We start from the raw sequence: 26,310 nt of genomic DNA on the forward strand, positions 1-26,310 counted from the left end.
AGTTATATCAGATATGCCATTTTTTATTTTTGCCTGTGAAACTTATACATGCTCTTATATAAACTTTTTTATCATTCATCTGCATTATTGTCTTCTGCATGACAGCAGTATATGCCTCTGGTCTCTTTGTTGTGAAAGCTACAATCTGATCCAAAGAGTCATAGAGATGTACAGCATGGAAACAGACCAGATATCCCAACCCAATCTAGTCGCACCTGCCAGCACCCGGCCCATATCCCTCCAAACCCTTCCTATTCATACACCCATCCAAATGCCTCTTAAATGTTGCAATTGTACCAGCCTCCACCACTTTCTCTGGCAGCTCATTCCATACACGTACCACCCTCTGCGTGAAAAAGTTGCCCCTTAGTTCCCTTTTATATCTTTCCCCTCTTACCCTAAACCTATGCCCTCTAGTTCTGGACCTCCCCACCCCACAGAACAGACTTTGTCTATTTATCCTATCCATGCTCCTCATAATTTTGTAAACCTCTATAAGGTCACCCCTCAGTTCAGGGAAAACAGCCCCAGCCCCAGCCTATTCAGCCTCTCCCTATAGCTCAAATCCTCCAACCCTGGCAACATCCTTGTAAACCTTTTCTGAACCCTTTCAAGTTTCACAACATCTTTCTGATAGGAAGGAGACCAGAATTGCATGCAATATTCCAACAGAATTTACATTTTGAGTTCATTTGTGGGGTTGGGCCCCATTTAGAATACTGTGTCAAAGTTTGGGCCCACACCTCAGGAAGGACATACTGGCACTGGAGTGTGTCCAGGGGAGATTCACACGGATCATCCCTGGATTGGTAGGCCTAAATATGATGAATGGCTGAGGATCCTGGGATTGTATTCATTACAGTTTAGAAGATAATGCATGGCTTAGAAAGGGTGGATGTTGGGAATTTGTTTCCATTAGTCGAGGAGACTACGGCCCATGGGCACAGCCTTACAATTAGAGGGGGTCAGTTTAGAACTGAAATGAGGAAACATTTCTTCAGCCAGAGAATGGAATTCATTGCCACGGAGCGCAGTGGAGGCCGGGCCGTTAAATGTCTTCAAGGCAGAGATTGATAAATTCTTGATCTTTCAAGGAATTAAGGGCTATAGGGAGAGTGCGGGTAGGTGGAGTTGGAATGCTCATCAGCCATGATTGAATAACGGAGTGGACTTGATGGGCCAAATGGCCTTACTTCCACTCCTATGTTTTATGGTTACGCTTATGAAATCAGGGAAATTGGAGTGAAAAATGGGAGTGAATGAAAAAAAAAGAGGGAAGCAAAAAAGTTGGGAGGACAGAGAAACCCAGGTATGGGTAAAAAGAAAGAAAATCAGGATACAGAAAATCATGAGTGGATGGAGAGGGAGATATTGAGGGGAAAAGGGAAAGATTGGGGATGGAGACGGTGAGATTGTAGAAGAGGAGATGGGGCAAAGGGGTGATTGGGTAGATATGGAGACATTAAGGTCAAGTTGTGGGATGGAAAGAGATTGGAGCAGAGGGAGAAAATGTTGGGTGGAAAGAGATTAGAGGAGGGGAGTCATAAGGGAAAGGAGAGTTGGGGAGAGAGAGAGATTGGAGATGTGGAAATTGACAAGTGTAAGAATTTGGCAGGAGTGGAAATTCTGGGGGAGAAGTGGAGAGATTAGTGGGTAAGAGGTTGGGAAAAGGCAGAAAACTGGGGGAGTGGGGAAGGAAAGGTAAGGGATTGGGGAAAGGTGGAATTAGAGAAAGTCAGAGATTGGAAAGGGAAATTTGGGGGAAAACTGGGGGCATATTGAAGGGAGGAGTTAAGACAGCAGAATTGGAAAGATTGGGAAGGGGAGAGGAGTGAGGAGAGAGTGAGGAAAAACATAAGTGATTGGAGTGGGAGGAACGAATGTTGGGGAAAGATAAAGATATGAGAAAAATCAGAAGGAGGGAGACATTAGGGGAGAGACCACGTCAAATCCAGGAGTTAGCTGGGAGAACAATCAGCGGTTTTGTATCATAGGAGTGAAGTTTGCAAGGATATGCAGGTAGAGATGGGGTGGGGGTGCGGTGGGGGTGGAAATTCATCCTGTGGGGATGGGGCACCCCCTTCTGCTCTGGTAGTTCCAACAGCACCAATTATTTTCCTTCTCTCCAGTAGTGGGAGGAAGTGGCTAGTTGTTAGATTTGTGATACCACAAGAAAGCCTCTTTAAATTTGGTTGTCCAGACTGTACAGTTCAATTTTCAAAATGCCTCATGTCCTTCCAATCTTAAAGGATAATAAATAAATAATTAAAATATCAAAGTATGTGATTGCGGCATGAGTAATATGTTTACTAATTTTGTAACACGAAATATTGAAAATATGTACATTTCAATATTTGAAATTGTCATGTATGGAATTCTTGTAATTTTATGTATAAAGGAAAATAAAAATGAGATAATAAACATGGCCTTCAAATAGTTTTTCATTAAGAGAATACCATACGCTCAATCACAAGAGTTTGAATAAAGACTTGTGCAGAAAGGGTGTCACCTAAATCTCAGCTGAACAGTCGTCTGAATACTAGGTGAGTTTGAAAATTATATAACAGTACATATATGCAACAGTATTTTTAAGGGCACTGAATATTTACTCTTATACTGTACATAGGAGAATTGACTATGAAAATAATGCTGTACTCTGGATTATTGTAACCATTGCTATAATGTAAACTAGGGTTGACTCTTATGTTATTAAGCAAACATCAAATACTCGTTAACTTATACCTAAAATCTCAAGAGCATAAAGAAATACAAACAAGCAAGAATTCATAAGACAAAGCTACACTCAGCCAGCTTTACAAATGAAACTTGTAATCCATGACATTGTAACAAACATTTTGGTATACTTTATGCTAATTAGGGAACTATAAATTAATTGAAGTGGTGGTTCATCTGTTATTGCATTTACTTGACAGATAAGAGAGTTTTAAAAAATATAAATGAAAAAATTGAAAGTTTCCACACCTTTTAGTGATGTTTGTCACCAAGTTTTTTTTTCTTTTTAATTCACTGACAGCGTTTATTAATGCAGGATATCATTCTATAGGAACTGACTGTCCTCTGGCACTTTAATCATAATGATGATAAAAGTAGGAACATGAGTAGACCATTCACTCCTCAAACATGTACCATCATTCAATTAGATGTTGGTTAATCCATACCTCAAGTTGCTGGTTCCCTCCCTCAACAACAAAGTTAAGGATTGTCTCTTCTCGTTTTTCATCTCCAATCACAGGAAGTTAAATTATTAACAACAGTTTAATTACCTTAATCAGATAACCCCTCAATTTTTCACACTTAAAATAATACAAAACAAGTGCTCCTGCTTCTCAAAATATATGTAGTCAAATCTCAGTATTATTCTGGTAAATCTGCACTGCACCTCCCCAAGCCAAATATATCCTGCTGAAGTACTTACAGCAAATTCCACCCATCTGTTCTTTACACACATGCAATTTTTAGTAAATAAAAGCAAAGTCCTACAGATGCTGAAAACATGAAACAAAAACATGAAAGGCTGGAGAAACTTGGCAGATCTGGTAATATCTGAGGAGGTAGAAACAAAGTTAATGTTTTGAGTCCAATATGATTCTTCTTCAGACTTTACATTTTTAATAAGAGTTTCAGTGTAGAAATCAGAAGTGTAACCACTTGCTCATTGATTCCCTCATCTCATCTCAGAATCTGTCAGATTAAATATCTCACCCTAATTACCATCCCAGTCTAGATCAACTGACTTAGTGTGTACGGAAATCAAACTTGGAACTTCTTGTATCCAAATGAATCAGATATGTACTGGCTTTGCCATCCAAGCCATTGGTGGAACTATACTCCATACCTGCATAGTACTTTATTACCTGAACTTATAAGCATGGCTTTCAAACTCCAGGTGAAAAGTACTCAGTCACAGAGCGTGGATCAGGACAGGATCTTATTCAGCTATATTGCTTTTTACAATTAAACAACCCATTGCACAGATTGTTTCAGTCGGCAGTCCTCGGCATCATAATAAATCTCCAGGGATTTGAGCATTTGTCTACGCTGCACTTCATAGAATACTGAGGGATGCTTACACTATGAGGGGCTTCTATCTTTCAAATAAGATATTAAAATAAGACTTCAAATGGTCTTTCCAGTGGAAGTAAAAGATCAAAGGCATTAATTTCAAGAAGAGCAAGGGAGTCAACATCAGTGTCAAACCAACCGCTAAAGCAGATTAAATGCTCATTTTTAAAAAGTGCTGTTTGTGGAAGCTTCATATGTGCAAACTGGCTGCTGCATTTCCCACATTACAGAAGTGACCATCCATCAAATGTACTTCATTGGCTGTAATGCAGTTTGCAATTCCCTGGGATTATGAAATGCATGACATAAATACATCTTTCTTTCTTTGACTCATGTGGAATAATCAGCTGCATGAGGTGCCAGAGCCTTAGTTGTACTTGGGGAACAGTAACCAGGCCAAGTCTGTCCACATGTCAACAAGATATCTTCACGATACTTTGCCTGGAAAGATCATTTTCATTTAAACTTATGCACTTGCTTTTAATTAGCTGTTTCCCCAGATGACAAATCTATTTTTCTTATCTTTAAAATAGAAGGAGCTAGCCAAATATTGCTGAACATCTAGTTACTATACACTGACATTGTCGAGAATGTCAGAGTGTGAAATCAATAAAAGGGACATGAAACATAGATCAGACTTCTGTTTATGGCTCAGAGGCATGCAGCACTCAGCGAGTGCATTGAAAGAAGGTAGGGATTACACCTTTGAAGTGACTTTGTGTGTTTACATTTCAAAGGATAACTAATTCATATATTTTGTTTAGTGGATTTGCTCAGGACCAGAATACTATAAAGCTGATGTTACAATAGGAAGGAGCAGGGAGAAAAGAATTGTATAGCAGATCAACACCATTTTCCCTCTGAAGGAGGAAACATCTGCCAATAAGTTCACCTGCCAATATGCAGACCTCAAACATTACAATACAATGAGAATCTATCTTTGTACCAGGGCAGCTGATACTGAATATTGAAACACATTCATTGCAAACTCCTGTACTCAAGACAGATTTACATCTGCTATGATATCTAACAAATAGAAAATCCAGAGTTGTCTCATAAATTAATAAGTTGTAAAACTCATTGTAATGAATTCTGACACAATAACCAACGTTAAATAGCAACAAACACATTTTATAAAATGTAAACACATCAATAAATGCTCTTTTCACTTTTGATTGCCTCCCATTTATAATGCTTGACACAATAAGGTTTCATTGTTGCAGACACTTAACAAGGAAATTGTATATTCATTTACATTGAATACTGATAAAATTCAAATTTTCCAGCAGTCTTGGTCTTGATAAACTATATTTTAATGATCTTAAGGATTCTGACTGTGAAGAACTGTAAACCATCCATAATGTATCTGTAGAGGTGGTTTATTCAAAGATAATTATATTTTCAGTCAATGATAGATGTTTGAGACAAACATATGTTCTGAAATTAATAGAAATACATGACATTTTCAACAATTGCATGTCATGTACACTGTCATATACTTGATCCATATTTCAGTAATGTTTAAATTTTTGTAACCTTAAGCCTTGCAATCCTCTAAGATACTGCACGTCCATTTTGGCCTCAATAATCCCGTTTTAATGGCTCTGTGCCTTCAGTTGCCTAGGCCCTAAGCTCTGGAATGTCCTGCCTGCAACTTTTTGGCTTTCTTTTTTGTTTTCTCTCTTTAAGACACTAGTTAAAAAGGTAATTCTGTGATCAAATTTTTCATTATTTGAATTGATATTAATTTGCAATGCTCCAGTGAAACATTTTGGACGTTTTATTACATTTATATAGTACCGTTAATGTAACTTGTTAATAACTAACTCTAAACCACTAATGAGTCATTGAGGATGATATCAGAACTAGGAGGTTGGACTTGTCAGGAAAGGCTGAATGGATGGTTCCATTTCTAGGGAGGACCAAAACTACGGGCCTTGAACATGGAAGAGTCAGGAATAAATACAATCGTCATTTCAGGAGGAATATCTTTGCCGAAACAGTGATATGGAATATAGATTTTGCAAAGATGCATTAAAAAGGAAGTTAAATTAACATGAATGAATAGAAAATTATGTGGTTCAGTTTAGAATGAAGAATGGTGAAAGAGTGGAATATAATTGTTATAACTTTAACAAAATAGAGCAAGTGACCAGTTTCTGATCTGTAGATTTTGTGTCATCCAATATAGAAAGTTAATACTGAATCCTTGGTAGACTTTCAATAATTCTCACATGTTTAGGATTATATATGAAATAGAATAATTTCTACTCAGGAAGGATGAGAAAAATAGTCAGTCACTGTTATATCCATTTGTGAAAATTGCTGGACATATCGCCCTCCATTTTAAAATACCAAAAAGGCCAACATTTTCAAATACATTAATTCAATATTATTTATATAAATGTGCACTCAAGTTGGGGAAGAGATAATTGCCATTTTCAACAGGTTGATTTTGGTCTTGCCCAATATCCTATTGATATCTGTACGTCTAATATGGCTTGTGGTGTATCTGCCTCTATTTTTGGGTTTCGCACATTGGCATAGAATAACTGAACAACAGGTTTGATTGGTCTGCTATGCAGACTGACACTAAAATAATCCAAAAAAAAGTCCACAAATGGAAAATACCACAATTTATGGCAACACATGAGGCAGAAGAAAGAAGTCTTTCCTCTTACTGGACAGAATTGTATGGACTCAGGTTCTGACCTCATATCCTTTTAATTTGCATTACTTCCACTTACTTAACATTTGAAACCTACCTCAGCTCAATTGCAGCTGATTCTGGATCAGTGGTGCTGGAAGAGCACAGCAATTCAGGCAGCATCCGAGGACAGGCAAAATCGACGTTTCGGGCAAAAGCCCTTCATCAGGAATAAAGGCAGAGAGCCTGAAGCGTGGAGAGATAAGCTAGAGGAGGGTGGGGGTGGGGAGAGAGTGGCATAGAGTACAATAGGTCAGTGGGGAAGGAGATGAAGGTGATAGGTCAGGGAGGAGAAGGTGGAGTGGATAGGTGGAAAAGGAGCTGGGCAGGTCGGACAAGTCCGGGCAGGTCGGACAAGTCCGGACAGGTCAGGGGATCGAGTTGCTGGAGGTTAGAAGCTAGGATGAGGTGGGGAAGGGGAAATGAGGAAACTGTTGAAATCCATATTGATGCCCTGGAGTTGAAGTGTTCCGAGGCGGAAGATGAGGCGTTCTTCCTCCAGGCGTCTGGTGGTGAGGGAGCGGCGGTGGAGGAGGCCCAGCACCTCCATATCCTCGGCAGAGTGGGAGGGGGAGTTGAAATGTTGAGCCACTGGGCGATTTGGTTGATTGGTGCGGGTGTCTCGGAGATGTTCTCTAAAGCGCTCTGCTAGGAGGCGCCCAGTCTCCCCAATGTTGAGGAGACCGCATCGGGAGCAACGGATACAATAGATGATATTAGTGGATGTGCAGGTAAAACTTTGATGGATGTGGAAAGCTTCTTTGGGGCCTTGGATAGAGGTGAGGGAGGAGGTGTGGGTGCAGGTTTTACAGTTCCTGCGGTGGCAGGGGAAAGTGCCAGGATGAGAGGGTGGGTCGTAGGGGGGCGTGGACCTGACCAGGTAGTCACGGAGGGAACGGTCTTTGCGGAAGGCGGAGAGGGGTGGGGAGGGAAATATATCCCTGGTGGTGGGGTCTGTTTGGAGGTGGCGGAAATGTCGGCGGATGATTTGGTTTATGCGAAGGTTGGTAGGGTGGAAGGTGAGCACCAGGGGCGTTCTGTCCTTGTTGCGGTTGGAGGGGTTGGGTCTGAGGGCGGAGGTGCGGGATGTGGATGAGATGCGTTGGAGGGCATCTTTAACCATGTAGGAAGGGAAATTGCGGTCTCTAAAGAAGGAGGCCATCTGGTGTGTTCTATGGTGGAACCGCTCCTCCTGGGAGCAGATACGGCGGAGGCGGAGGAATTGGGAATACGGGATGGCATTTTTGCAAGAGGTAGGGTGGGAAGAGGTGTAATCCAGGTAGCTGTGGGAGTCGGTGGGTTTGTAGAAAATGTCAGTGTCAAGTTGGTCGTCACTGATGGAGATGGAGAGGTCCAGGAAGGGGAGGGAGGTGTCAGAGATGGTCCAGGTAAATTTAAGGTCAGGGTGGAATGTGTTGGTGAAGTTGATGAATTGCTCAACCTCCTCGTGGGAGCACGAGGTGGCGCCAATGCAGTCATCAATGTAGCGGAGGAAGAGGTGGGGAGTGGTGCCAGTGTAATTACGGAAGATCAACTGCTCTACGTAGCCAACAAAGAGACAGGCATAGCTGGGGCCCATACATGTGCCCATGGCTACAGACCAAAGGGGTCTGTAAACTTCAGTTGTTTGAAATCCATGCATTGCAACTCTGGCCTCCTCAACATTACAATTTGTATACACCACCAATGTTGGCCATGCCATCAGTGATATAAGCCTGAAGCTCTGGAACTCAGTCCTGAAAAAAACTACCTTGTCTCTCTTTCCTTCTTTTTGATCAAGAGTTTGGTCACCAATGTAAGTATCACTTTGTGTGTCTTGGTATCAAATTTTATACGTAAAAGATCTTGGACTGTGATTTCATGTGCTGTTGTCTAAAGGATTCTGAGTACAGAAGTTGATTAATGACACCAGCAATGTTAAAGTAGGAGTTGTTTTTATTAATTCATTCACTAGACCAGCACTTATTGCCCATCCCCAATTGCTCAGAGGGAAGCTATGAACCAAAGACATTGGTTAGGCCACTTTGGAATATTTGTGTGCAATTCTGATCTCCCTGTCATAGGAAGAATGTTGTGATACTTGAAAGGGTTCAGAAAAAATTTACAAGGATGTTGCCAGGGTTGGAGGGCTTGAGCTAAGCGGTGAGGCTGAATAGACTGGGACTATTTTCTCTGGAGCGTCAGAGGCAGAAGGGTGACTTTATAGAGGTTTATAAAATCATGTGGGGCATGGTTAGGGTGAATAGCCAAAGTTTTTTTCTCCTGGGGTGGGGGAGTCCAAAACTAGAGGTTACACATTTATGGTGAGGGGGGAAGATATAAAAGGGACCTAAAGACCAATGTTTTCATGCATGAATGGTGGTGCGTGAATGGAATGAGCTGCCAGAGGAAGTGGTGGAGGCTGGCTACAGCATTTAAAAGGCATCTTCCTATGAATACAAAGGGTTTAGAGAGATATGGGCCAAATGCTGACAAATGGAACTGCATTGATATTGGCGATCTGGTTGGCATGGACAAGTTGGACCAAGAGTCTGTTTCCATGCTGTACATCTCTACGACTCTATAACTGCTGATGATCTAGACTCACGTGGACAAAACCAGTAAGGATGACAGATTTCCTTTTCTAAAGGACATCAGTGAACTTTTTGTGACAATTAAAAGTGGTTGTGTAGTCATCATGAGACTAGCTTTTTAATTCCAGCTTTTTAAATATTTAAGTTCACCATCTGCATTAGTGGAGATTCGAACCCACGTCCCCAGGACATGGCTCAGTGGTTAGCACCGCTGCCTCACAGCACTTGGGACCTGGATTCGATTCCAGCCTCAGGCGACTGTCTGCGTGAATTTTCACGTTCTCCCCATGTCAGTGTGGGTTTCCTCCAGGTGCTCAACTTTCTTCCCACAATCCACAGATGTATAGGCTAGGTGAATTGGCCATGCTAAATTGACCATAATATTCAGGGATGTGTAGGTCAGTTGCATTAGTCAGGGGTAAATGTAGAGTAATGGGGAATGGGTTTGATTGGGATACTCTTCGGAGGGTCAGTGTGGACTTGTTGGGCCAAAGGGCCTTTTTTTGACACTGTAGGGATTCTATGATATTGGATTAGGGCTCTGGATTACTAGTCCAATGACAATACCACTACACTATCACTTCCTCCATACTTGCTTTAAATGAAACAAAATGTCTTGATCTCCGTGAGCCATATTGTCCTCAAATGAAGTTACTGTCATGCAGTTGATATTTATTAATTTATTACTACAGCTGCACTTTTTAAAGAATGTAAATTATCAGATAGATTATGTTTTTTATGTCAAAATATTTGATGGACTGGCCAATCCCAAGAGTGTGCTCCAGTTTGGCTTTTGTTGGGCAAGGATCTTACGGAGGCCAATCTTTCACAATAGACTCTGGTTAAGATGCCAAAACCTATATTTCTTTCAACTTATACAGGTCATTTTTAAGTAAAGGCATGGTCAAGAACATGTCATTCTAATCACTGCTGTGTTTATTTATGGTCACCTAAGCTTATCACCATTGTTGAATTTCCAAATCTAGTTTTGAAACACTTTTATCTGAATGTTTTGGGTTTTCTTTCTATTGAGAGATTTCTCAATTATCTAAGCCCAGAAAGGCTTTGTGTAAATTGACAAATCTGAGGCAAAGATAGCCCAAATATATCTATCTATCTATATATATATATTTTCGGATTAGACCACAACATTCAATAATGTGTGAAATTAATTGCGGTAAAGAATTCAACATTACCCACCTCCACCCTAATTCATAGATCATCATCTCTAGGGTTCCATAAATGAACTGAATTGATTGGTTAATCATCAGTGGTGTATGAAAATTTTGCAAATTTGCCTGCTCTAGGATATTAGATTATTTACCATTAGGATTTAGAACGTCCATCACCATTTGCATCATTTGGCCATATCATTCCGAAAGAAGCTCCATCTAATTCCACAGCAAAGAAGGCATCAAAGGTTAGGTTGAGGAGGAAGCTTTAAAACGTTGTGACCTGCTTGCAGGTTTAAAATTTAACAGGCTGACTAAGACAGAAGTGTAAGTCTGAGGGGGAAAGCAAACATATTTCACATATACCATGTTGGCTGCCTCTGCTATTGTGAGATTGTATCACTGTGAAATACATTCTGGGGCATAGAATTTGGAGTCCAAACCATAGCACACTTTGTATCTAAATGAATGCTTGTGGTAGAATTATGACTGGATGTTGACATACTCCTAGCTTGCCTCTAAGTTGAAAATATTGGAAAATATTAATTTTGAGCAGGATTATCAAGAAAATAAAATCAATTTCCAAGAAATCTAAAGGAAACAGCAGTGGTGATTCCAACATTTTACTCACAAGATCTTATTCTGAAACCTTTATAAATTTTACATAATTCTAATCTTTTTTCTCTTTCTCTGAAATGACAATGTGTACAGTGTTTCATCTTTGGCATCTGCTCATTCAAATTTCTGATTTTCATAATCATTTAACCTGGAAAATTGCATTATAAAAACTAGATAAAATAAACTCAACAGGTTAAATAACAAGTTGGCAGATTCATTCTTACAGCAGTAACTGAAAATGATTGTCTACCTGTATTCTTCAATATGATTAACAAGTGTAGTTAGTTACAAAATGACTTGGATATTCAGAGAAATTAGAACTTTTGCATCACAGCTCTCTCTCATCTGTCACATTATTCACCAAACTGCTGGAGAAAATGAACACAAAGAAGAATGAAGCCTCACAGATCCAATTCAAGTTTTTTTAAAAACATGACGTTAGTATAAAATAAATAGCAAATCCCAACTCTGTACACAGAAGACCATGAGTTTCTTGCTTTATAGAATTTGAAATGATTGAATTCAAAATTACTACAATAACCTACTGCTTCATCAATTACAATTTTTTCAATGCTTCTGGATGTCATGATAAGGAATAGATGATCATATTTAAGAGTGCCCAGTTAACAAGCACACTAGACAAACTTGAGCTCAATCCTAAATCAACAGCAAGTACCATTCACCTAGCACTCTGGTTCTCACTGACCACACTGATTCTAAGAAGCTAAGAAATACAAGTAGGGTTCATCATTGTTTTCAAATGCCTATGTGGCCACACCCCTCTCTCTCTTACAATCATGTGCATTCCACTAATTCTGCTTTCCAAGGTTTCCCCAATTTTATTCATTCCACCCTTGTCAGTCATGCCTTTGCCTGCAGTTTACCAGAGTGCCTTTGGATGATCTTGGGATATTTTCAACCACTAACACTATGGCCTGAATTTTCTGGTCTCCATACTGCTGAAAATAGGATACAAGTTGGAAGACATGCATCTGGAATTTGTGGATGTTCAGTTGCACAGCTGTCATTGGAAATTGCCCATGAAGCTTACGTTTATGTTGGAATGATTCAGTGTCACCTGGGACTTTCCCCAAGTCTCTGACAATGAACACAGGCAGAAACCTGACCTAGATGTATGGAACTTACCTGGAAACATCCAGAAAATTTTTAGACCATTTAATACTTGGTCTAACATAGAGATTAGCCAGTGTAACTCAGCTGAAGACCACTACTGACAACCTCTGTTCACTCTCAGCTGCAGTCCCTTCCCAGCAACCTAACTCCACCAAATATGTGATGATGATTGTGGATTTCATGGTGCTGTCAAAGAAACCTTAATGAATTGCTGCAATGCAGACATTGCTATCACTGTGGCAGTGTGTACAGATAGTGGAAGGAGAGATAATTTAAGCTAGTGGGTGGGGTGTCAATCATGTGGGCTACTTTGTGTTGGACAATGTCAAGCTTCATCAGTACTGTCAGAGCTGCTCTCATCTGGGCATGTGGGACATATTCCATCAGAGTCTTGACTTTGGGAGCCAAGAGGTTGCAGAATTCCTAACCTCTGACCTGTTCATTGGATGGCAAAGGGAGATAAATCAGCTTCTTGCGAACTGAAGGTGGCTATTGCTTGAAAGAAATGTTGCTTACCACTTATCAGCCAAGTTGTCCAAGTCTTGCTGTAATGGGACATGGGTTGTTATTTGAGAAGTGTTAAATGGTACTGGGTATTGTGAAACCATCGGTTAACACCCCCACTTCTAAGCTGATGTTTGAAAAAAGATCATTGATGAAGCAGCTAAAGATGGTTGGGTCTAGACACTATCCTGAGAAACATGTGCAGCAACATTCTGGGACAATTTTCCATGTTGTTGGGTAGGTGATAATATTGCAGCTGTACTGACATAGTTTGACTACTGGCATGGCTTAAGTGTTTCAGTATTGTTTAGTATTATAGGAATGTTGTCAGGGCTTATAGCCTTCGCAGTGTTCAGTGCCTTCAGCCAATTCTTGGTATCACATGGAGTGACCACAAAGACTGACATCTGTGACACTGAGGAAACCAACAGGGACTAGCTAATAATGCCAGCAGAGGACAATGCCACCTGTGGTAAAAATGGTGAAAACTGATTTGCGCTTAGATATTTGAGGAACCCCAATGAATCACAATAAAAATAAATCATGTACAGAGTCCAATAGGGTGATGTGAAGTCAAACAAAGTCACATGGACACCTTCCACTGTGTAAAGAGGACTGGATAGAGAATGGAGTGGAGATTGAATGAGGTAGGCAAATGCTGACATCAATATATTTCTCTTTCCCTGGATCAGAAGAATGTGCTGCATTTACAGAATACCACAGTCTTTATTTTACTTTTATTGCCACATGGCGGTGCACCCCTCTGCTAATTAAACCAAACACCCAGAAAACTTCACCTCACCTCGTAAACTGTTAAATTATGAGTGACGGAGAACTCCCAAATTCCACTATTTAATGAAAAATATCAATTTATTCTTTAATTCTAAAAGCAAACATTAAAAAAAAAATGATTTACAACTCTAAGCCTCCTTTCTCTTAAAGGTTTGTTATCTACCTCCAACTCTATAAAAATATACTGTTACAATAAATGACCTTATTAAAATTACATCAACTTAATTTTCAAAACCAGACAGCAGCAAAGATCTAGGCGAAAGTGAAGACTGCAGATGCTGGAGTTCAGAGTCAAGGTTAGAGTGTCATAGAGATGTACAACATGGAAACAGACCCTTCGGCCCAACCTGTCCATGCCAACCAGATATCCCAACCCAATCTAGTCCCACCTGCCACCACCCGGCCCATATCCCTCCAAACCCTTCCTATTCATATACCCATCCAAATGCCTCTTAAATGTTGCAATTGTAACAGTCTCCACCACTTCCTCTGGCAGCTCATTCCATACCTGTACCACCCTCTGTGTGAAAAAGTTGCCCCTTAGGTCTCTTTTATATCTTTCCCCTCTCACCCTAAATCTATGCCCTCTAGTTCTGGACTCCCCGACACCAGGGAAAAGACTTTTCCTATTTACCCTATGCATGCCCCATAATTTTGTAAATCTCTATAAGATCACCCCTCAGCCTCTTATCACTGCCTGCCAATAAAAGGACTCATTATTTCCAGCTCTCTGCTTCCTGTCTGCCAATCAGTTCTCTGTCCACATTGATACATTACCTCTGATACAATGAACTTTAATTTTGCTTACTAATCTCCTGTGTGGGACCTTGTCAAAAGCCTTTTGGGTGGTGCTAGAAAAGCACAGCAGGTTAGGCAGCATCCGAGGAACAGGAAAATCGACATTTTGGGCAAAAGCCCTTCAAAAGGAAGCTGCCTGACCTGCTGTGATTTTCCAGCACCACTCTAATAGTGGCGATCATCTGCAGTGTCCTCTTTCCTCTGGCTTTAGATTTCCCTGGATCATATTTGGTCTTTTGCTGCAAAGATGTTTCATATGAAAAAGGTACCTTTGATAGACAGTATTTTGAATGGCAGTCTCTCTCAATGGCAGTTTATTGTTTGGCTAACTTTCAAAATGCCTGCTTCTTTATACCCCAAACATTGGATCGTATCATTGAATTTATTGTTTTGACAACATCGAACCAAACTTGATTGGGTTTTAGAATCCTGGAGCATAATTTGAACTGATTGGTTAGATTTGAATTGTGGTGAAAACAACCGAGGTATCTAATTTACAACCAAATGTTACATATTTTCAATTTTCCAGTACACTTACACTGCGATTCAATCACATGAAAGTTCCCTGCTAGCTCTCAGTGCAAACAGCTTTCACTCTCTCTTAAAGGTACAGAACACTCCTTCATCTCAACACCACACATTCATTTTGCTTTATAGTAGCATTTATTTTGGATTCTTAAATGTAATCCATCTGAGAGATAAAAAAACAAAATTAAGTTAGGTTGTCACTGGCAGGGAAGAGTGGAGAGCTACCATCCGAACATGTTGAATGTGATTTAAAACATAGTACAAAGAAAAAGACAGAAAAAAACCCCACTGCCATCATAATGTCTCAGGGAAAAGCTTTCACAATCACTTTACCACCATACAATGATCTGGAGTCATTCAGGTCTTACATCTCTGGATGTTATTATTCTGATTGATGCAATCAGAATGTAATTCCCTTCAGCACTACAGATGGGCATTGAGAACCAGAGCAGATGTATTGTAGCTAATCAGACAGGGACCCAGCAGGATAACTAGGATCTACACAGAGATACAGATTGTATTCATATTCATTCAGCCACTTTTAATTATGTACTACTCCTTGCTTCTTTGTTTTATCTCGGATCACATTTTCATTTCTTGTGTTTAGGTTTTGTTCATTTTTCTGCATTAATTTTGTTTAGTAAGTGATAATAGACATTTAAATTAATTATTAGATTTCTAATCTTTTTCATACCTTGTGCTTATTTCATCATGAGAATCAAGTTCTCTTGTCAAAGATTATTCATAAGCTGAAGCACTATCGAATGTCAATATTACATGTGATACAAACTGAGATTCATTAATTATCGTCTCCAAGTACTGATAGTAGTTTTTCAACATTACAGCCTTTTGGCATGGTTATTTTCAAATGTCTTGTACAAAGACAATTCTAAATGTTATTGTGACTTCCTAGTTATATTCAGAAAGACTCATGTTAGCTCCTCAAAGAACTTCATTTCACGAGATGTTAAACCAAAGCTTGTAGCCCCTTGATGGGTTTACTAACGCGCAAAGGTCTTGAACATTATCAAATTGTAGATACCAATTGTAAATCTCCCAGTTCAGACAGGAATGAACTCCATTCCACTGTCCACTCCAGCTCGTTGCAATCTGTACAGCAATTTAAGAACATTAGAATCCAGAGGAAAGCAGGCACAATTTGACCATCAAACTCTTAGTTATTCCTCCTTGGACATGGAATGGTACTTAAGTATTCACTCAGTTAAAGACTAGACAAAACTTAACAGACAAAGAATCAAATGGACATTTTGGAGTACTTTGGTTGATTCAGACTGTAAATATAGTTTAGACGTAAATCTTAACTGCTTGTGGCATTGCACAAGTGAGAAATTACATATACTCTCACAGAAATCACAACAAAAAACAAAATATTTTACTACATTTGAAACATGCAACAACAAAATAACAGTGTGGAGGTTTCAGTTATGGCTCAGTGGTCACATTCTCACCAGAGTCAGGAAGTTGGAATCTTACACCAAAGACTTGAGGAAGATAATCTAGGCTGGCACACTAGTATAACGATTAAGGATCACTGCATTGTTAGAGGTGGTGTCGTTTAGATATGATAAACTGAGACATGAAGAAATGCTTCCTAAATTCTCAATGGTCTAGCTCTGGTTTTAAAGGTTTATCTCTTCATCTTATACTTTCCTACCACCAGTAATAACTTCACAACAATCATAAAGATGTACACTGAGCGTATTTGGTCATTGGTCATTGTAAAATGTAACCATTGAAACATTGTGTTCTTTAGTAAACGAGCAGTTCATTTTGTCAGATATTTTATCTGTAAATACAGTAACAATTTTCAAGAGATTGACTATGTACTTCAAAAGTAAACATTTACTGGATAAAAGAGGAGAGTGGGTTAAATTGATAGCTCTTTCAAAGATCAGGTACAGCACAATTTGCCAAATGACCACCTACTGTGTTGTTTGATTTTGTTCTTTTAGACAAATGTAAACAACCCATGGCTGTGTTAATAAGAGGAACAAAATGATTTCCTGGTGGTCTGTCCAACAATTAGTTCTCATTGTCACTTACCAGCTTACATGATAGTTAACACATTACTACTTGCAGGAACTTGTTGCGCACCAATTTACTGTTTTGACTTGAGTACAACAACAACTACCCTTCAAAGTACAGCATTGACTGCTAAAGCATTTTGGAATGCTGAGGTCAAGAAGGGCAATAAGAAATCAAGAAATATATATTTTACAATTACTTTTAAGACCAAAATATGAAATTCATTTTGATTAAGTAGCAAAAGTCAGGGATGTTTGAACTGCTCAAAGGTTTTAGCCCGTAAATAGCCAAAGTAAAAGATTCACTTTCCAATCTATTTCTGACGAGTTGATGTCCAATTATGAGTGATTCCCAATTAAGAGTCTAAATTTACTGTATTGCCCAGGATTACTGTGAGGAATACCAATCAAGCTCCCAGCTCTAATGTCTTATGCTTGAAAACTTGATTGCCAAATAATTTAAAACCTTGGACTTGGTGTAACACACTTAATCCCAACTCTTATTACACTTTATTACATCTTATAGTGAATATATGCTCTAGACCACCATGGGGAGCATCATGAAAGAATGGCAAATAATATAACTAAGGTGTAGCACATCTGATATCATGCAGACATGCAATTCTAAAATTGTATCAACCATATGTTTTTCATATGAATCACTGCTCAATTATAGTGCTTTTACTCGTGTTTCCTTATTTTATGTTACTTTTCTGCAATCCTGCTCACTTATACCATTTTTGAGTTAAAGGTCTGCTACCTTATCTGATATGATCTCTAGTGCTCCCCTTCTATTTCCATTGTGTTCATATCCAATGGACCTTATGTCACTCACCGGACAGCAACATTATATCTTATCAGTAGACATAGAGTCATAAAGCTGCACCGTACGGAAACATACCCTTTGGTCTAACGTGTCCTTGCCGACCAGGTATCCTATTAAAAATCTAGTCCCATTTGCCAGCTTTTGGCCCATATCCCTCTAAACCTTCCTATTCATATAGCTATCCAGATGCCTATTAAATGTTGTAATTGTACCAGCCTCCACCACTTCTTCTGGTAGCTCATTTCATACATGTGCCACCCTCTGTGTGAAAAGTTGCTCCTTAGGTCTCTTTTATATCTTTCCCCTCTCACCCTAAACCTATGCCCTCTAGTTCTGGACTCCCCCATCCCAGGGAAAAGATCTTGTCTATTTACCCTATCCATGCCCTTCATGATTTTATAAACCTCTGACACTGCAGGGAAAATAGCCCCAGCCTATTCAGCCTCTCCCTATAACTCAAACTCTCCAGCCCTGGCACCATCTTTGTAAATCTTTTCTGAACCCTTTCAAGTTTCGCAACATCCTTCCTACAGCAGGGAGACCAGAGTTGCACACAATAGTCCACATGTGGCCTGTACAGCCGCAACATGATTTCCTAAATCTTATACTGAATGCTCTCATAAAGGAAGGCATGCCAAACACCTTCTTCACTATCCTGTTGACCCGGGTTTCCATCTTCAAGGAACTATGAACCTGCACTCCAAGATCTCATTGTTCAGCAACACTCCCCAGGACCTGACCAATAAGAGTATAAAGTACAGTCCTGATTTGCCTTTCCAAAATGCAGCACCTCACATTAATCTAAATTAAGCTCCATCTGCCACTCCTCAGCCCATTGGCTCACCTGACCAGGAATGGATGTTAAATTCTGTGATGTGCATAGCTTTTATAAGTAAATACATAACATTCGTTATTCACTGCTCAGCATGAATAACAAATATCTGGTATTGAATTGCATTAGCTAGATTAAGACTATAGTTAAAAAGGTAACATTGTTTTTATAATGTAATAATCAGACATCAGTAGGCCATATGCAATATTAGCTATCTCATCACAGGAACTCTTCAATCTTGTATAATGTGATTGAGAACAGGGAAATGTTCTACTAAAGTATCCTGCAGTACTCTATAGATAGTTTTTGTATTCTGGCAGAGATTATAAGTAGAAATTGTCAGTGTGAGAAGGCTCAATTTCAGGGACTAATTGTGTCTGTAATTTGGAAAGCAACTTTTTTGGATGTCACCAATAGCTACCTAAAACAGATATAAATGCTTAAAAACGTACAATTAGAAATGAATGCCCAATTCAGGCTGCCTGCCAGAAATTTATTTGTGATGACCAGTGATTCAGTTAAGCCTTCTCTTGTTCAGGATTCTTTAGCAATTGCTGTGGCCTAAACACCATTTGCCAACAAAAGATATGCTTTTTAAAAGTAACTTTAAGAACCTTTCCTACAGATCTTGAAACAGCAGTGCTCAGTTATACAACCATACCCATATTGGCACTTATTTGCTGTTAGGAACTGGCCCAAATATTTTCACACTGAAGTGTTGTTGTCTCTGTGTAAATTTCTCATACAATGGTTAATGTTAAAACTTGGGTCTCCCTGTTGAAGTGGACGTGGATGTCCATTGATTCTGTAAGCATAGTCCAATTTCTATCCCTATAACTGCTTTACCTCAAAACTCAAACAGACATTCGCAGAATAAGTGATCCACACAACTTCGATCTCAGATGTCAAACAGAAAGAAACAAATGTACATGCCAGCTATTTTGCACCTCTGATGCAGGGTGAGTTATTTCATTTTTTAGTGAATTTGTTTTTGAAAAAAAGGTGAAACATTGATATAATCTGTATTAAACCGAATGTGCCAACACCATCCTTGTTTTGGAACAATTTCAGAAACTATTCAGCAATGACACCAAGGTGAATACTGGTTTGTGCTGGGCATTTTACTGGTACATTTGAAATAATGTGAAGAATTGGCAGTCATTCAGAAATTTCTTCATGCCTTGACACAGACAAGAAGCATTGCTTAGCTATCAACTAACATACTATAAAGAATTAAACTAGAGGTGGATTAGTAACTTCAAGCACAATGAGTGATACAACATGAATCACATACAAACAAACTTGCAAATTAGGAGGAGTGGGCCACTCAAACCCTTGAACCTAGTCTGTCATTCATTAAGATCATGGCTGATCTGATTGAAACTTTACATACTCACCTACCCTAATTATCTTCCAACCATTTACTTATGAAGAATTTACCTCAGTCTCGAAAATATTCAATGACACTGCAACTATTTTTTTGAGGAAAACTCAAAGACACACAACCCTCAGAGAATCTCCTAATTTCTGTATTAAATGGGCAGCCTCTTATTTTTAAATAATGATCCTCTAGTTCTAGTTCCAACCTGTCAAGACTCCTTAGGATTGTATATGTTCCAATCAAGTCTTGTTCTACTTTTCTGAACTCCAGCAGATACAAGTCCAACCTGTCCACCCTTTCCCCATAAGACAACCCACACATTCTGGATAGTAACTTAGTGAACCTTTTCTGAACTGGATCCAATGCATTTACATCCTTTCTTAAATAAGACCAATTCCATACACAGTACTCCAGATGGGTCCCAACAATGCCCCGTATAACTAACATGATCTCCCTACTTTTATACAGTGTTTTATTCCTCTCACAGTAAACAGTAACATTCCATTAGTTTTCCTATTTACCAGTTATGCTACTAACATTTTCTGATTCATGTACTCAGGTAACCCAGATCCTTCTGCATCTCAGAGCTCTGTAGTCATTCTGCATTTAGATAATTTTTGAAAATATTTATTCTTCCTGCTTAAGTGGACAATTTCACATTTTCTCACATAATATTTCATTTGCCAGATATTTGCTCATTCACTTCAATGTATCCATATCTTTTTGTAACCCCCATGTCTTCTTCATAACTTACTTCCTTGTTTATCTTTGTGACAACACCGAATTTAGCAATCATACCTTCAGTCTTTTCTTCTGAGTCATTTATGTAAATTATAAAACATCGAGGTCCAAGCACTGAACCCTGTGGCATACCATTTGTTAGATCTTGCTAATGCTGTTTCTAGTTCGTTCATCAATTATCTGTCCATGACAATATGCCACCCTTGTACTATGAGATTTTCTACTTCACAATAACCTTTGAAGTGGTGTGCCTCTGTCTTATCAAATACCTTCTGGAAAGCTAAATATAGTGTATTCACCAATTCTCCTTTATCAACAATCAATCCTCCAAAGAATTCCAATAAATTGGTTAAAAGTGATATCCCTTTTGCAAAACATGTGGACTCTGCATTATTACCATGACCTTCCCTAAGTACTCTCCTATAACAGATAACATTACTAAGGATTCTAACATTTTCCCTCTGACAGATATTAAGTTAACTGAACTGTGGTTTCCTGCTTTCTAGCTCTTTATCTTTTCAAAAATGAGCTACATTTGCTATTTTCCAAACTAATTTAATTTTTCTCAAATTTAGGCAATTTTGCAAAATTAAAACCAGTGATCAGCTATCTCATGAGCTACATCCGTTAACATTCCCGGATCATGATTGATTATGAGGCTTCAAATGGGATGTATTAGCCACGTCTGCAAAATTCTCAAACTATTAAGTATTTTATGTTACCACTGTTATATTCAGGCACTTCTTTGACTTGGCATTTGCAAAATACATTCTAGTCCTGAATCCAGTCAGCTCGCCATGATTCAGAATTGCTGTTGTCATGAACGAATTTTAGATTGTTCGTTTTATTTGCTTGAGATCAATTCAATGGACACAAGCATTTTCAAACCCTCTGAGTGATTGACTCAATTTTAATAATCCAGCAGCAGGCTTTTGTGTTAAAATATGAAGAAAGTTATTTTGTCTGTTACAGACTTGTCCTGAAGTTTAACAATTAAACATGAAATTGCAATCACACAACTCACCCACATTATTTCACACACAGACAAAAATAAATAGATGTAGAAAGAACAGTAACTGTAAAAGTGAAATTTAACTCAGTCCCTGTTTTAGGACATGGCTGGTATTTCTTAGTTGAGTTTTGTTTTGGTTGGATTGAAGGTCTTGAAAAAACAGAGATTTCTCATTTGTCAGTGACAGGCCCAGAGGGACTTCTTAGGTGAAAGGGGAAACAGGTTAGAGGAGAATATCTTTTTTTACTTCAAGATATTGCAGTTGGTTTCTTGGCTGATTAGCTGATTGAAGTAGTCTGATGTCTTTACTTAGAGGAATCACTGTCTGATGGAATTCTTTTGAAAGCCAGATTGGCTTCTGCTAATATCTTTGCCAGCACAGAGCCCGACCACGTGAGCTCCCATGAAGGGTTCAGCCACTGTCTAAATGTGGTAATCCAATAAGAAGTTTGGGTTTGGTTTCTCCAACTATGGGTTCAATCAATCACAAGCCCCTTGCCTTAAAAGGCAATCAGCATTTTTATAATGAAGGTGTTGAGGGCTTTCTCAGTCTTTTGGCATAAGCTACAGTGAACCACAGAAGTACAAAAACCCTTTGTCTTTTCTTTTAACCTGCAAAAGATATATAGTCTCTCAGACGGGTTTGTGAGTTTCAGTATTTAAAATTGTAGTTTTTAGATTGTAGCTTTCAGGATTTATCAGTAGTTGGCACGACACCATGTTGCCTCAATATGACAGTTCCTATTACTATCGAACAGATAGGAAGTGCTTTCATGTTAAACTGCAAAATTATAATGGCTTCTCTTAACTGTAGATTTCTAAGTCTATGTACAAGATTGTGAGTACAGGTAGTTCTCCTATAACGCTGTGATTGCATTCCCGTACATCGCCATGTTATAGAAAATTGTGCAATAGAAATAATGGGGCCTATGGGAAAAACAGGGTTGCAGCGAACCACCAAAACTACCAGTAAAAATTGGAACAAAAGCCTAACGTAAACGATCACATAGTCTAAGTAAATTTTGACGTATTGTATGGTACTGTATAGAGCAATTCATCAGAATCTTCAGCTGATTATGCTCAACTGGCATCTATACCTGCTGGCTGCACTACATTCTTCTGATCCCATCCAATGGTAACACTGCACAAGTTAGATCCCAGAATGAAACCTGCTTTGATAGATCAAGGGCTGAATCTTAATTTCTTTTGCTAAGTGTTAGTTTTGTGAAGATTTTCAGAGGGATAAAAGCTCTGGATACAAACAACAATGCCAAGTTTCAAACTGCTGCTCAACACTGCCCTTTTATTGTTAGTCAATTTCAGTTAAATTTAACTCTTATCTCAACTAGGGAGTTTTAAAATTAACAGATTGCTCCCAGCTTCTTGTCCTCAGGCTGTAGAAACATTTTTGCGATGCTTTTCCAAGTCCACTAGCACAAACATTTCATAATACCTTTCATGAAGCTCTTCATGAGCTGACAGATCACGTGATGCTGATGCAGAGTCCAGTCCTCTGCACACTGCGAAACCTAGTGCCAGGGTCGAGAATCACGTAACAGGGAACAGGAGATCGCCTTATTAAAAAACGGTTGGCAATTCAGAAATTGTGTCACAGACAAATCACGTTTAATAAATGCGTGTAATAGGAGAACTACCTGTAAAGGCTACCGAGTAACACTGGGTCACATGAATTTTTCAGAATTCATAGAACAGTTAGACATAAATTTTCTACTCACCATTATTGTATCACTGACTTGGTCACACAATTACTTACTCATTTACAATCACAAGGTCTAACCAACAGACTTGATCATTTTAATTTTGTAAAGGAAAGCTGTAGCACTGAAAACATTATACATCAGAGAGACTAAGAAACCCACTGATTCTCAAAGGTCTTGTTGCTAATGTGTTTCAATGAAACTCAGACAAGAGGGTTTTTACTTGTTTATTTTTCTGGCTGGTGTATTAGTTGATTTTCCTCAGTTTGTTTTGCATAGCTGAGGAGGTCTGTTCTGAATATCACTATCTACTCATGAATATGTACTAAATCAGAACATGCAGATTTACAAATGCTTATAACCAACTTAAGATAGATGCAAATTAATGGGGATGTTGATCGATAATTCCTATATAACCTTTGAACCTTCACAGTTTTCTGTCTGTAATCTTATTTCAAATGTTCCAATTCTTTCAATTTTGGCCTTTTGTTCATCCCTAATTTCCCCTGGCTCTCTAATGGAGGGCCTGCTTTCAGCTGAATAGGCTTTAAGCTCTGGAGCTGCCTTTCTGAATCTCACCACTTCTCTCCACATTTTCATGATGCAATTTAAAATCTTCCTCTATCAACAAACTTTTGATCCTCATCCAAATATCTTCTGCAGTGGCTCAATGTCAAACTTTTCTTGGTTACATTCTTGTTAAGCAACTTAAGACATAATACTACATCAAAGCTTCCATATAAATACATGCTATTGCTGTTGTGGCTTTCAGCGTACAGCTCTAGATACAAGTACAATCAAATGATGGGAAAGATCCTACACAGATTATCTCCCCCCTACAAACCCTCTGATTACTCCCATGTGAAACCTCGTGTATTTTTGGACCAGAGTTCACAGGAACCTCATGAAGCTGCCAGTTACAATTATATTTAACACAGTGAAAGGTGACTTAATTCTTAAGTTCTCTATTCATCTCTTTGCCTTCTTGTTTCTTTTCTCTTGCCCCACTATTTCTATACAAGGATATAAACCCTAATGTTCAATGCAAAGTATTTTGCTGAGTGACTTTATGTAATGACTTGTGTTCAAATGTTATAATTACAGGGCATCGAGAAAAGAACAAGAGTTGGAATTGATTGTGTAGCCCTCCCAAACAGTCTGTAGGAATGATGGCTTGAATGGCCTCATTCTATTCTGTATTATTCCAGGTTAGCATAAAAACATTAAAGATAATTGTACTTTTAACTATGTTGCAGACAATATGCTGGCAGTGATGGTGCCATCATATTGTGTAGCCAGAGGGAGAAATATTTTGAATAAATTAGTATAATAACCTGCCTGGCTAGTTTCCTGGTAAATTTCTCCTCTAATTAAATTATAAATCATTAAATTTTTAAATAAATTGTCTCAGTCAAGAATGTTGTAATGACAAAGAATATACGAGAGTATATTTCTCATGATTTTCACAGATAATCTTTAAATTTTGATTTAAAATTGTATTCATAGCAACAAGATCCTATATTGTGCCGTATCTACTAATCTAATCATTATAATTATTGCCTTGATACGTAGTACATAATACAAATGCAATAAAAATATACTTACTTAGTAAAACAGAACAATGACAACGCACCTGAAACAAGAATAAATGCATACCAAATAATTTGGCAACATTGACACTGCAAAATGCAGCACAATCCTGTTCAACTGGTTAATAAGAATCTAATTAGAAGCATGTTAATTAAAACAAATTTAAAAAATTACGATCATTAACATTGTTCTTTGACTTCCATGTTCAGCAGGATCAATTGACATAATTCAATATAAAATAGGATGGTTTGTGAAAACTGCACTTTTGTCAAACTGTAGATAAAAGCTGCTTGAGGTGGCACGCATTCATCAATTCATTCCATTCCTTGATTCTAACATTGTAAACAAAAGCTGACAGACTTCTGTTTCTATTAAAGATACTTTGCCACTGGTGCAGGTTTTGTTTCTGTGTCTGCTTCCATTAGAAACGTTTCACTTACTGTAATAAGTCAGTATTGGTGTGAAGTTTTGTGAATGTGAACATCTGAAAAGACTAGAATTGCACACACAGCAAGAAAGAAGTCAACAGATTAACAGCTGACCAGGTAACTGTGCAAAACACTTCTGCTTTATTAAATTTTATACACTTAAAACTCTTGAACATGAACACACATGATTCTGCAGAGTGAATAAAAATATTCTTCTCATTGGCTAATGACTGCATGATCTTGCATTGCAATACCATGGACAGAAACGTCAAATAAAAGTTACCCACTTGCTTTGAACAAGATAAGATTCAGTAAAATATTCAAACATAAACTATGTTCATTACAGTGATCTCAATACTGTGTGTAAATACTGAGACCACAGTTTCAGACCTCGTTTTAGGTAGAAAATTGTTCAGTTGACATCAAAGGACCTATCTGAATATTGCTATAGTTACAGCCATTATCACTGCTAACACAGCCAGGCTTAAAGACACTATCTTTACTCTTGGGCATTTCAGGTTCCAAGGCAACAGGCTTGCACTGAAGGACTTCTCACTGCTCCAGTGGTAATGTGCATTCTCATTAATGGTCTTAAATTCCTAAAAGTAACAGACAGAAAAATTATTTTACTGTTTATTTGATGTAATTATTTATGAAGATTACTGGGTAAGCATGAAAAATCCAATCTTGAAGATCAGCAGTCTTTTCAGACTGAAATCACATTACAAATGGCTGTAACGATGTAAATCTTTAGGAGAATGGAAAGCTGTATTTATTGGTCTTTCTATCAAGCTCAGAATGATGATGTACGTCATGGTCATTATTAAT

The 26,310-nt window shown here is 38.5% G+C and overlaps 1 protein-coding gene and 1 long non-coding RNA gene across 4 annotated transcripts in view; one reads left to right on the forward strand and one right to left on the reverse strand.

Moving 5' to 3' along the window:
* Positions 1 to 26,310, forward strand: part of LOC148141141 (uncharacterized) — a 133,791-nt gene that overhangs the window by 47,430 nt on the left and 60,051 nt on the right. The gene's annotated exons all lie outside the window — the stretch shown is intronic.
* Positions 25,605 to 26,310, reverse strand: part of cdkal1 (CDK5 regulatory subunit associated protein 1-like 1) — a 616,294-nt gene continuing 615,588 nt past the window's right edge. For all 3 annotated transcript variants that reach the window (XM_087978607.1, XM_087978608.1, XM_087978609.1), the window contains exon 15: positions 25,605 to 26,081. In XM_087978607.1, the coding sequence (XP_087834733.1) occupies positions 25,914 to 26,081 (168 nt within the window). In that variant the 3' untranslated portion in view covers positions 25,605 to 25,913. The remainder of the gene's footprint in view (positions 26,082 to 26,310) is intronic.

This window comes from Chiloscyllium plagiosum, unplaced genomic scaffold, assembly GCF_037043375.1.
Source record: "Chiloscyllium plagiosum isolate Xiang-an unplaced genomic scaffold, Cpla_swu_hap1 HiC_scaffold_34, whole genome shotgun sequence".
NCBI classification, from domain to species: domain Eukaryota; kingdom Metazoa; phylum Chordata; class Chondrichthyes; order Orectolobiformes; family Hemiscylliidae; genus Chiloscyllium; species Chiloscyllium plagiosum.